The 13,729-nt window shown below is 43.1% G+C and overlaps 1 protein-coding gene across 1 annotated transcript in view; it reads right to left on the reverse strand.

Annotated features, from left to right (window-relative positions):
• Positions 1 to 13,729, reverse strand: part of LOC139228820 (probable E3 ubiquitin-protein ligase HERC1) — a 426,955-nt gene that overhangs the window by 115,080 nt on the left and 298,146 nt on the right. Inside the window, exons 50-53 of the mRNA XM_070860235.1 lie at positions 13,097 to 13,205; positions 12,691 to 12,837; positions 12,225 to 12,326; positions 1,479 to 1,652 (exon numbers count right to left, since the gene is read on the reverse strand). Of these exons, the coding sequence (XP_070716336.1) occupies positions 1,479 to 1,652; positions 12,225 to 12,326; positions 12,691 to 12,837; positions 13,097 to 13,205 (532 nt within the window). The remainder of the gene's footprint in view (positions 1 to 1,478; positions 1,653 to 12,224; positions 12,327 to 12,690; positions 12,838 to 13,096; positions 13,206 to 13,729) is intronic.

Here is a 13,729-nt window from a genome sequence, read left to right on the forward strand (position 1 = left end):
CCATGAGCTCTTATTTTGTGTAGTAAGCTTTTATGTGACACCTTATCGAATTACTTTTGGAAATCCACATCTACTGGTTCCTCTTTATCCACCCTGTTTGTTGCATCCTCAAAGATCTCTAATAAATTTGTCAAACACGATTTTCCGTTCATAAAATCATGTTGACTCTGCTTGATTGTATTATGATTTTTTAAATGTCCTGCTATTACTTGCTTAATAATGGATTCCAGCATTTTCCCAACGACAGATGTTAGGCTAACTGGCCTATAGTTTCCTGCTTTCTGTCTCCCTCCTTTCTTAAATAGGGGCGTCAAATTTGCGGTTTTCCAATCCACTGAGACCTTTCCAGAATCTAGGGAAATTTGGAAGATTATAACCAATGCATCCACTATCTCTGCAGCCACTTCTTTTCAGACCCTGGGATGTAGGCCATCAGGTCCAGGGGACTGGTCAGCCTTTAGTTCCATTAGTTTGCCTAGTACTTTTTCATCAATGATAATGATGGCTTTAATTTTCTCCCTCCCTTTTGCCCCCTGATTTTCTACTATTATTGGGATGCTTTTAGTATCTTCTACCATGAAGACAGATACAAAATATTTGTTCAAAATCTCTGCCATTTCCTTGTTTTTCTTGCAGCCCCTCCAGGGCTTTGGACCAAGAGTTGGAAAGTGGGATTAGACTGGATAGCTCTTGGTCGGCTGGCACGGATATGATGGGCCGAAATGGCCTCCTTCTGTGCTGTAAATGTCTATGATTCGATAATTATTAATTCCTCAGTCTTATCCTCTCAGGTACCAACATTTACTTTAGCTACTCTCTTCCTGTTTATATACTTGTAGAAGCTCCTACTGTTTGTTTTTATATTGCTTGCTAGTTTACTCTCGCAATCTATTCTCCCTTTGGTCCACATACTGTGATCCAATGAGAACTGCTTGTACATTTATGCACTGCCACTTAGTGTATTTGTATTGGAACTGCATGGCAATTCTCATGGTCAAAACACAGCAATCAACGTTACTATGACAGTCATTTAACACTGTAAATGACAATCACTGTGGTATAACAGGTACTACAGATAAACGTTGACATAACTGCCAGAGAGCCTGACATAAGAGATTTCAATGCATTTTGAAATGGAATGTTGCAACTCACTCAGCATTTAAAAAATGGAATAGATACTACTACAACACTTTCTTCCATTATGAATATCGTAAAGGTCAGATGTCCAGAGGAACATTTGGAAGAGGCTAGTGATGTTGCTAGCGAAGCGAAAATTAAAACAGTCTCAGACTGAGTAACTTAAGTAGTGGATCTTTAAAAGCAATAATTAGTCAAATCGATAAAGTTCAGCAAAAAGAAGGAATACCAAGGTCCAAAGTAGATAGTTGTGCCGATGTAATCATGTTCAAATAACACTAACATGTGCAGCTTAATTCCTCCGTTCTTATACACATCAACAACTCAGAGTCAAGAATTACCTTTTCATATGCATATTGTGTGTGTAGCAGCAAAGGCAATCTTTCGATAAAAACTTTCATACAGGGAGCCTTATTCAATCCCACGATACCCTGTGCTCGGAGAGCCATTCGACAGGATGCTAAGATGTGGTTCTGCGAGATCCACTCTGGGCTACATCTGATTAAGAGGACATCCTAGCAAGAGGAGAAATATGTTCAGAAAATGCACAATTCTTTCCAAAACACATTTTTCTGGTTAATGTGAACACAACTCATGCTTTTTGTAACATCACATCACAATACATATATATAAAAAAACAATCTTTTTTGTATTAATAATGGATCTCCTGCGGCAGCGAGGTGTTTTAGAATTTTACCCTGTCCATCCCACACCCACTGAAGTCAGAGATCCCCACCCCAACATTCCATCTGTCTTCCACTCCAAAGGATGTCTCTGAATCAACAGTCTCTTTCCTTCCCCCACTCAACAGAAGCTTTATCCGTCAATAATTTCTCTTGGAATACCCTGCTTAACAGATTCTATCTCTTACCCTCACAGCACCTGAAACAGTTCTTTTTTCCCCATTTTCTTTGCCTCTCCAACTCCAAACTAACAAGGTGTCTCTTTATCTCTCTCTCTCCACCTCATGGGTCCTTTTTCGCTTCCTGCCCTCAACTGGGTTTGTCGCCTTTTCCTTTCTGCTATTTCAAGAGATCTCCTGTTATTTACCAAAAGGGTCTCTTTCATTTCCCACCACCCTTTGAAGTAAGTCTGTCTCTCTCCTTTCCCTCACGTGTTCCTTGCTCTCCCACCACCAAGGCGATTTTCCCATAGCCTTCACTCCAACAGGTATTGTTTGTCTCCCCCTCCTCTCTGTTCATACATTTTCAGTGCCCCTGAAATAAAATAAGTCGGGAATTTGTATCGTGACCGATTTCCGTGCACGTAAATATCAGAGCTGTTGTTGGTTATATGAAAAAAGCATAAGAAATTAAGAATTAGGAGCAGCAGTAGGCCACACAACCCCTCGAGCCTGCTGCGCCATTCAATAAGATCATGTCTGATCTTTGACCATAACTCCACTTTCCCGCCCGATCTCCATATCCCTTGATTTCCCTAGAGCCAAAATTCTCTCTCTCTCAGCCTTGAATATATTGAATGATTCAGCATCCACAGCCCCCTGGGGTAGAGAATTCCAAAGATTCACAACCCTCTGAGTGAAGAAATATCACGTCATTTCAGTCCTAAATGTCCGACCCCTTATCCTGAAACTATGCCCCCTAATTCTAGAATCTCCAGCCAGGGGAAACAACCTCTCAACATCTGCCCTGTCAATCTCCCTCAGAATCTTGTATGTTTCAATGAGATCACCTCTCATTCTTCTAAACTCCAGAGAGTATGGGCCCAATCTACTCAATTTTTCCTCTTTGGACAACCCCCTCATCCTAGAATCAATCTAGTGAACCATTGTTGCATCGCCTCTAAGACAAGTATATCCTTCCTCAGATAAGTAGACCAAAACTGTGCACAGTACTCCAAGTGTGGTCACACCAAAGCCCTGTACAATTGTAGTAAAACTTCCTTACTGTTGTACTCCAACCCCCTTGCAATAAAGACCAACGTGCCACTTGTCTTCTTAATTGCTTGCTGTGCCTGCATGCTAACTCTCTGTTCCTATACGAGGACACCCAAATCCCTCTGAACACTCTCTGAATTTAAATTCAGTTAATCAAATAAATGTGGAATTTAAAAAAAAAAGCAAGCATCAGTAATAGTGTCCATGAAACTATCAGATTGTCGTAAAAGCCCATCTAGTTCACTAATGTCCTTTAGGGAAGGAAATCTGCTGTTCTTACCTACTCTGCCCTATATGTGACTCCAGACCCACACCAATGTGGTTGACTCTTAACTGTCTGCTGAAAAGGCCGAGCAAAACATTCAGTTGTACCAAACCATTCCAAAACACAATAAGAATAATAAAACCAGACAGACATATGGCAACAGCATACTCAGCCTAGTCGACCCTGCAAAGTTTTCCTCACGAACATCTGGCGAGTTGTGCCAAAATTGGGACAGCTAACCCACAGACTAGTCAAGCAACAACCTGGCACAGTCATACTCACAGAATCATACCTTTCAGCAAATGTCCCAGACTTCTCTATCACCAGCCCTGGGTATGTCCTATTCTACTGGCAGGACAGACCCACCAGAGCTGGTGGCACAGTGGTATACAGTCGGGAGGGAGTGGCCCTGAGCGTCCTCAATATCACCTCCAGACCCCATGAATTCTCATGTCATCAGGAACAAGCATGGCTCAGCTGATGAATCAGTATTCCTCCATGTTGAACACCACTTGGAAGAAAAACCCAGGGAAGCAAGGGCACAGAATGCACTCAGGGTGGGGGACTTAAATGTTCATCACCAAGAGTGGCTCGGTAGCACCACTACTGACTGAGCCCTGAGGGACATAGCTGTCAGAATGGGCCTGCGGCAGGTGGTGTGAAAAACCTACTTGATCTCGCCCTCACCAATCTGTCCATAACAGTATTGGTAGCAGTGACCACCACATATTACTTGTGGAGACGAAGTCTTGACACAGTTGATTCGGAAATTAGGATCCTGAACTTAAGGAAAGGTAACTTCGACGGTATGAGGCATGAATTGGCTAGAATAGACTGGCAAAGGATACTTAAAGGGTTGACGGTGAATAAACAATGGCAAACATTTAAAGATTACATGGATGAACTTCAGCAATTGTACATCCCTGTCTGGAGTAAAAAGAAAACGTGGAAGGTGGCTCAACCATGGATAACAAGGGAAATTAAAGATAGTGTTAAAGCCAAGGAAGAGGCATATAATTTGGCTAGAAAAAGCAACAAACCTGAGGACTGGGAGAAATTTAGAATTCAACATAGGAAGACTAAGGATTTAATTAAGAGGGGGAAAATAGAGTACGAGAGGAAGCTTGCACGGAACATAAAAACTGACTGCAAAAGCTTCTATAAATATGTGAAGAGAAAAAGATTAGTGAAGACAAACGTAGGTCCATTGCAGTCAGATTCAGGTGAATTTATAATGGGGAACAAAGAAATGGCAGACCAATTGAACAAATACTTCGGTTCTGTCTTCACGAAACAAGACACAAATAACCTTCCAAATGTACGAGGGGACAGTGGGTCTAGTGAGAAGGAGGAACTGAAGGATATCCTTATTAGGCGGGAAATTGTGTTAGGGAAATTGATGGGATTGAAGGCCGATAAATCCCCGGGGCCTGATAGTCTGCATCCCAGAGTACTTAAGGAAGTGGCCCTAGAAATAGTGGATGCATTGGTGATCATTTTCCAACAGTCTATCGACTCTGGATCAGTTCCTATGGACTGGAGGGTAGCTAATGTAACACCACTTTTTAAAAAAGGAGGGAGAGAGAAAACAGGTAATTATAGACCGGTTAGCCTGACATCAGTAGTGGGGAAAATGTTGGAATCAATCATTAAGGATGAAATAGCAGCACATTTGGAAAGCAGTGACAGGATCGGACCAAGTCAGCATGGATTTATGAAAGGGAAATCATGCTTGACAAATCTTCTGGAATTTTTTTTGAGGAAGTAAGTAGCAGAGTGTTCAAGGGAGAACCAGTGGATGTGGTTTATTTGGACTTTCAAAAGGCTTTTGACAAGGTTCCGCACAAGAGATTGGTGTACAAAATCAAAGCGCATGGTATTGGGGGCAACGTACTGACGTGGATAGAGAACTGGTTGGCAGACAGGAAGCAGAGAGTCGGGATAAACGAGTCCTTTTCAGAATGGCAGGCAGTGACTAGTGGAGTGCCGCAGGGCTCAGTGCTGGGACCCCAGCTCTTTACAATATACATTAACGATTTAGATGAAGAAATTGAGTGTAATATCTCCAAGTTTGCGGATGACACTAAACTGGGTAGCGGTGTGAGCTGTGAGGAGGATGCTAAGAGACTGCAGGATGACTTGGACAGGTTAGCTGAGTGGGCAAATGCATGGCCGATGTAGTATAATGTGGATAAATGTCAGGTTATCCATTTTGGGGCCAAAAAAAAAAGGCAGAATATTATCTGAATGGCGGCAGATTAGGAAAAGGGGAGGTGTAACGAGACCTGGGTGTCATGGTTCATCAGTCACTGAAAGTGGGCATGCAGGTACAGCAGGAGGTGAAGGCGGCAAATGGTATGTTGACCTTCATAGCTAGGGGATTTGAGTATAAGAGCAGGGAGGTCTTACTGCAATTGTACAGGGCTTTAGTGAGGCCTCACCTGGAATATAGTGTTCAGTTTTGGTCTCCTAATCTGAGGAAGGACGTTCTTGCTATTGAAGGAGTACAGCGAAGGTTCACCAGACTGATTCCAGGGATGGCTGGACTGTCATATGAGGAGAAACTGGATCAACTGGGCCTTTATTCACTGGAGTTTAGAAGGATGAGAGGGGATCTCATCGAAACGTATAAGATTCTGACGGGACTGGACAGGTTAGATGCGAGAAGAATGTTCCCAATTTTGGGGAAGTCCAGAACCAGGGGACATAGTCTTAGGATAAGAGGTAGGCCATTTACGACTGAGATGAGGAGAAACTTCTTCACTCAGAGAGTTGTTAACCTATGGAATTCCCTGTCGCAGAGAGCTGTTGATGCCAGTTGTACATCACGACAATCGGTAACCTTAGGGCCCAGCATTTTGCTAACTCAACCATTATCATCAGGCAAGGCCTAACCCTGGTTTAATGAGGAGTGAAGAAGAGCATGTCAGGAGCAGCACCCAGCCACATCTAAAAATGAGGTGCCAACCTGGGGAAGCTGCAACACTGGACTACATACGAGCTAAACAGCGGAAACAGCATGTTGTCGACAGAGCTAAGCGATCCCACAACCAAAGGATCAAATCAAAGCTCTGCAGTCCCGTCACATCCAGTTGTGAATGGTGGTGGACAATTCAATAACTAACGGGAGAAGCAGGCTCCATGAATATCCCCATCTTCAATGATGGCGGAGCCCAGCACCCGAGTGCAAATGACAAGGCTAAAGCATTTGCAACCATCTTCAGCCAGAAGTGCCGAGTGGATGATCCATATTGGCCTGCTCCTGAGGTCCCCCCCCCCCGCCGCATCACATAAACCAGCCTTCAGCAAATTCGATTCACTCCAAGTGATATCAAGAAATGGCTTACCACACTGGATGCAGCAAAGGTTATGGGCCACGACTGTCATGCTGAAGACTTGTGTTCCAGAATGAGCTGTGCCTCTAACCAAGCTGTTCCAGTACAGCTACAACACTGGCATCTACCAAACAATGTGAAAAACTGTCCAGGTATTTCCTGTCCACAAAAAGCAGAACAAATCCAATCTGGACAATTACAACACATTCAGTCTACTCTCAATCATCAACAAAGTGATGGAAAGTGTCGTTGAGAGTGCTATCAAGTGGCACTTACTCGTTAATAACCTGCTCACCAATGCTCAGTTTGGGTTCCGCCAGGACCACTTGGCTCCAGACCTCAATACAGTCTTGGTCCAAACATGGACAAGAGCTGAATTCCAGAGGTGAGGTGAGAGTGACTACCCTTGACATCAAGGCAGCATTTGACTGTGTGGCATCGAGGAGCCCTAGTAAAATCGAAGTCAATGGGAATCAGGGGGAAAACTCATCACTGACTGGTGTCATACCTAGCACAAAGGAAGATGGATGTGGTTGTTGGAGGTCAATCATCTCAGCTCCAGGACACTGTTGCAGGAATTCCTCAGGGCAGTGCTCTAGGCCCAATCATCTTCAGTGGCTTCATCAATGACCTTCCTCCATCATAAGGTCAGAAGTGGGGATGCTCGCTGATGACTGCACAGTGTTCAGCTCCATTTGCAACTTCTCAGATAACGAAGCAGTTCGTGCCTGTGTGATTCTAACAAGTAAGTGTCTAACCACCGCCCCTCGACATTCAACGGCATTGTCATTGCTGAATCCCCCACCAACTTCCTGAGAGTCACCATTGACCAGAAACTTAACCGGACCAGCCACATAAATACTGTGGCCACAAGAGCAGGTCAGAGGGTGGGTATTCTGCGGCGAGTGTCTCACCTCCTGACTCCTCAAAGCCTTTCCACTATCTACAAGGCACAAGTCAGGAGCGTGATGGAATACTCTCCATTTGCCTGGATGAGTGCAGCTCCAACAATACTCAAGAAGCTCGACACCATCCAGGACAAATCAGCTCACTTGATTGCCAGCCCATTTACCACCTTAAACATTCACTCCCTCCACGATCGACACACCGTGGCTGCAGTGTGTACCATCTACAAGATGCACTGCAGCAACTCGCCAAGGCTTCTTCGACAGCACCTCCAAAACTCATGCCCTCTACCACCTAGAAGGTCAAGGGCAGCAGGCACATGGGAACTAGATCACCTCCAAGCTCTCCTCAAAGTTGCACACTTTCCTGACTTGGAAATATAATCGCCGTTTGTTCATCGTCGCTGGGTCAAAATCATTGAACTCTCTCCTGTGGGAATACCTTCACCACACACACTGCAGCAGTTCAAGGTGGTGCTCAAGGGCAAATAGGGATGGACAATAAATGCTGGCCTTGCCAGCGACGACGCCCATATCCAGGAATAAATTTTTTAAAATTGTGACACAAATACAGAAAAAAATGTTATAGAAGACAGCAACATTAATGTTGGCTCATAATTGGCTGTCAAAATAATGACGTGGCTAATAGCGTTCACCATTCTTAATGTGCAATTGCTGTAGCAACTTAAGGCTCGGGAAAATGCGCAATTAAACACGGATATTCAAAAGTTACTATCTGAGATTTGCTGCTCCACCGTTAGCGTTGCACAAACAACATCTCGCTGTCTGGCTCACCATTGAACGGTGTGAAGTTGCTATACTTGCATGGTAAGTACGAACTAAACTCGTCACAGAAAGTTAGAGATGGTTTGAAGTGATGCAAGGAATTTGTTTTGGAGCCATTTAAAGTCCATGCATATTTAATTGGTCTGGATTGGCTGTCAAGAGATTCTTTTAACAAAGTGATTATGTGCATGGTGCTTTTTGACACCCTCGGCACGTGTGCCTGTTTGGTACTGTGCATGCGCATTTGATCCGTCCGCACCACCTTGTCCCTCTCCTCTCCCTAGACCTGGTTGATTTCCTGGAAAGCTGTCATTATACGCTTCACACCCAATAAACCAGTGAACAATCCGTTACCCACGCACAATGCGCAATCTATGTGGGGGGTGAGGGAAGGCCAGGAATTTGTTGGGGTGAGAAGGTCAGGAACCTGGGCATGGAAGAGGTCAGGAATCTGGGCAGGGAGGAACTTGGGCAGGGGGCGGTGATCAGGAACCCAGGGGTTGGGGGAAAAGGTCAGGGGAGACGGTGAGAAACTTGGGGCGGGGTGGGATTGGACGAGCACGTGACAGGTGGGGGATTGTCAGACACTTGGGCAAAGGGAGAATGTCAGAAACTTGGGGTGGGGGTGGGGTGGGGCGTGGCAGGAGCTTGGACGCTGGTGGCAGGAACTTATTTATTTGGGGGATTGGGAGAAGGTCTTAGAAACATAGAAAATAGGTGCAGGAGTAGGCCATTCGGCCCTTCTAGCCTGCACCGCCATTCAATGAGTTCATGGCTGAACATTCAACTTCAGTACCCCATTCCTGCTTTCTTGCCATACCCCTTGATCCCCCTAGTAGTACGGACCTCATCTAACTCCTTTTTGAATATATTTAGTGAATTGGCCTCAACAACTTTCTGTGGTAGAGAATTCCACAGGTTCACCACTCTCTGGGTGAAGAAGTTCCTCCGCATCTCGGTCCGAAATGGCTTACCCCTTATCCTTAGACTGTGACCTCTGGTTCTGGACTTCCCCAACATTGGGAACATTCTTCCTGCATCTAACCTGTCTAACTCCGTCAGAATTTTAAATGTTTCTATGAGGTCCCCTCTCATTCTTCTGAACTCCAGTGAATACAAGCCCAGTTGATCCAGTCTTTCTTGATAGGTCAGTCCCGCCATCCCGGGAATCAGTCTGGCGAACCTTCGCTGCACTCCCTCAATAGCAAGAATGTCCTTCCTCAGGTTAGGAGACCAAAACTGTACACAATACTCCAGGTGTGGCCTCACCAATGCCCTGTACAACTGTGCCCCTGTACTCAAATCCCCTTGCTATGAAGGCCAACATGCCATTTGCTTTCTTAACCGCCTGCTGCACCTGCATGCCAACCTTCAATGACTGATGTACCATGAACACCCAGGTCTCTTTGCACCTCCCCTTTTCCTAATCTGTCACCATTCAGATAATAGTCTGTCTCTCTGTTTTTACCACCAAAGTGGATAACCTCACATTTATCCACATTATACTTCATCTGCCATGCATTTGCCCACTCACCTAACCTATCCAAGTCGCTCTGCAGCCTCACAGCATCCTCCTCGCAGCTCACACTGCCACCCAACTTAGTGTCATCCGCAAATTTGGAGATACTACATTTAATCCCCTCATCTAAATCATTAATGTACAGTGTAAACAGCTGGGGCCCCAGCACAGAACCTTGCGGTACCCCACTAGTCACTGCCTGCCATTCTGAAAAGTACCTGCGAGGGTGAGCCCTGTCTGTTCCAAGTGAGCTCTGTTCAATCTGGAGTAGGCAGAGTGGCTTGAATTTGACATTACATAAGCAGGGTGGATCTAATTACACGTTTCAGAGAAACGGCTGGGTGTATCTTGTCCTCTAAGGGGGCCACTCAGCAATCAGGGGACCAAATCAGAACTTTGGTGTTGCAAATAGACATGTCGTTCTTTAACAATGTGCTAATTATTAATTACTGCCAATGCATCTCTCTGGTACCAAAAATGAACTATTACAAGTGTGGAGTCTCATTCCTTCAGGTTTTAATTGTTGCTGGATATGTGACATTTAAAGTAAACATGTTTTTCTACTTTTCCTTGCTGATTCTTTTTTCTCTCTCTCAATCCAATCTTTCTTTTCCTTCCTTTATTTCTCTTTCTGTAGCTGATCTGACATTGAATTCATCCATTCTAGTTTACATCTCCTTGTGCTGTTTTTTCCACACAATCCTTCAATCTGATTGGTTAAGGAGATACACATTGCCTGTCCTGTTCACTCAGGTCCCTGATGTCTAGTTTCCTCGGCTGCCGGTTTTTCAGCTCACACTTCCAGCAATTTGCGTTGCAAAATATAATTGAAATTAAACGGATAAGGCCAAGTCTAACGAATGGCAGTGCTACAAAAATGCAAGTTTGTGCAGTTTTTAAGATTTCATGTCTTTTTTCCCCAGTTAAGTGAGGAATAAAATATCAGCAGGCCAATATACTGATGCAAATTAAATTCCAGTACATGGTTGGGCAAGAACTTCTGATGTGGACTACATCTGCTGAATACTAAACACAAAATGATCCACCTGAACACTTGTAATTTATTCACCCAAAAAGTAAAACCAACAAATAGTGTAATAATTTTCAAAGTGAGGAACTTAACAGAAAACTGTTGGTTCAAAATGGGTGAGATGCAATTTTGTGAAGAATGAGATTCAAACCCTAGGCCAAATAGTTTAAAATTTCCCATCAACCTTTATGAATTTAGATATCATTAGCGGCTCTCCAACTGAATTTTCCAGCATAGGTAGAGGAAGACTACAATATTAAGATTTGAAAATAAAGACTGATAATAAGGATAAGTATTTTAAGATCAGGGAATGCAGTTTATCCATCACTGAGGGAGTAATTCTACACCAACCAAGCACCAATTCCTTTAAATAAAAACAATGAAGGTAGCTGCAACAAATTTGGTCTTTCATCTGTGGCAGTATATCTTGTCTATATGAAATTACAAAAAGATCAGTTCTTCCCAACATGTTTCCCTTAGCTAATCCAGTAAATTCACCTTCGGATTGACACCAACTGCTTTGGGAACCAATGACTCTAACCCACCATAAAAGCAACTAGTCTCTCAGCCATACTTAGGTATTTATGCTGTTAACAGATAGCCCACCAATAGTCTTAACGTGAAAAATTAAATGCATTCTAAAACAGGAAGTCAACAACAATGATGACCTGGAATCTGACTGAAGGATGTCAAGGCCCTGGAGAAGGTGCAGAGGAGATTTACTAAAATTATACCATGGATGAGGGACTACAGTTATATGGATAGACTGGAGAAGCTGCAATTTTTCTTATACTTGAAAGGTATTTTTCAGTGTCTGTTGATAATATATCACCATAAGCAGACTTTAAGGTGCAAGTCTTGGAAGTAGCACGCCCATCTCTGAATCAGAAAGTTGTGGGTTCAAACCCTATTCGAGAGACTTGAGCACATAATCTAGGCTGACACTTCAATGCAGTACTAAAGGAGTCTTTCGGATGAGACATTAAATGGAGGCCCCACTGACCCTCTCAGGAGGATATAAAATATATAAAACTATACGAAGAAAAGCAGGGGACTTCTCGGTGTTCTGGCCAAAATTTAACCCTCCATCAACATTACTACAACAGATTATCTGGTTATTTATCTCATTACTGTTTGTGGGACTTGGCTGTGCGCAAATTGGCTGCCGCGTTTCCCTACATTACAACAGTGACTACCCTCCATCAGTACTTCATTGGCTTTGGGACATCCCAAGTATGTGAAAGGCATGATAAATACAAGTTCTTTCTTATGTTACTTTGATTGTTAATATGAAGTTTTACACTGAGATATCGCTAGTCTTACTTCTTGGTTTAGCAATGACCAACTGACCTTCGATCTGCTGGAACAAGCTGCTACTCCAATGTTTGAAATCCAGGCTATGCCAACTACTGACCCTAAACCAGTCATCACCGTCTGTAGAAGGGAACCATCCTGAGAAGGAAACACAGAAAAGACAGCTACAGATATTCAATCTTAATAATCAACTTGTTTGATTCAGTAATAATTGATAAATATAAAGTTTCCTTTGAAAACTAAATTTCAGAAATAACAGAAATTAAATCATTCTGCCTTACTTGGTTCAATTCCCTCCACTAAGACCTTTGACAGGACATGATGCAAGAAATTTGATTTGCTACTTTATAAGAGAACATGAACTTGTTTTCAAAAATGATTTTGAATTTATTAGCGATACCACTTTGTTTCTCGCTTGCTTAAGCTTTCTAACCCCCACCAAATCTCCTTTGTATATGTGACCCTCAAAACTTTAATTTATGGTATACAGTAAAATCTTTACCTGCAGAGACCAGATATTTATCAACCCTCCAATTCCTCCAGACAAAAGTGTTAACCCGTTGGCACTGAAGGACACTGACATCACTGCAGTTATATGAGCATTGAGACGAAATACACACTTGGCTCTACTTCTGAACTGAAAACTCTCCTACATCAAATGAAAAGTTAGGTTAGAAAATAATTCCTTACTATAGAGAATGATATTTCTCATTCAGATTGCTCAAGAAATTACGATTTAATACATTTGATCTTTATTTAAATTGACATTCAAAGTTCAATTACAGTCTTGTTTCGAAGAATGAGGTAATTCCAAATTTGAAATAGAAAATCAGCCTTATTTTTACAAAACACATTTCTTCATATTAAACACTGTCAGAGATTTTTGAAAAATCCTTTACTCCCCTTACCTCGGCTTGCTTTTCTTGTACATCAGAAGAATGCAAGAGATTGGGTAATGAAATAGCAGTGCCACCTTGTGGTAATGTCCAAACATAAACCAAGCCATTCTGACAAGCCCTGGTGGGAAAATATTCAGTAAGTCATTTTTATCTTCTGAAATAATTCATTTCAGATCTTTTATTAGGCTGAAGCTAGTTTACTAGACCTCCATGAGAATTTTACTTTTCTGCTTAGCAAAATTACCATCTTCCTTGGCTGTGAGGAGGGGGGTGCGGGCGGGGGGGGGGGGGGGGGCGGGGGGCAGAGGAGGTAAATGAGCTCCTTTAGGCTTGGGTGGCTCCAAAATGGCATGGTCGAACAAGTGTTTTATAAAGGTTCATCATAACTTCCTTGCTTTTGTACTCTATGCCTCTATTTATGAAGCCCAGGATCCCATGTTTTTTTACCAGCTTTCTCAATCTGCCCTGTCACCATCAACGATTTATGCGCTTATACCCACAGGTCTCTCTGGTAATGCATCCCCTTTAGAATTGTATCCTGCAGTTTATATTCCCTCTCCTTGTTCTTCCTATTCAAATGTATCATCTTGCACTTTGCCGCGTTAAATTTCATCTGTCACGTCCGCCCATTCCCCCAACCTG

The sequence above is a fragment of the Pristiophorus japonicus genome, chromosome 2 (genome assembly GCF_044704955.1).
Source record: "Pristiophorus japonicus isolate sPriJap1 chromosome 2, sPriJap1.hap1, whole genome shotgun sequence".
In the NCBI taxonomy this organism is placed as follows: domain Eukaryota; kingdom Metazoa; phylum Chordata; class Chondrichthyes; family Pristiophoridae; genus Pristiophorus; species Pristiophorus japonicus.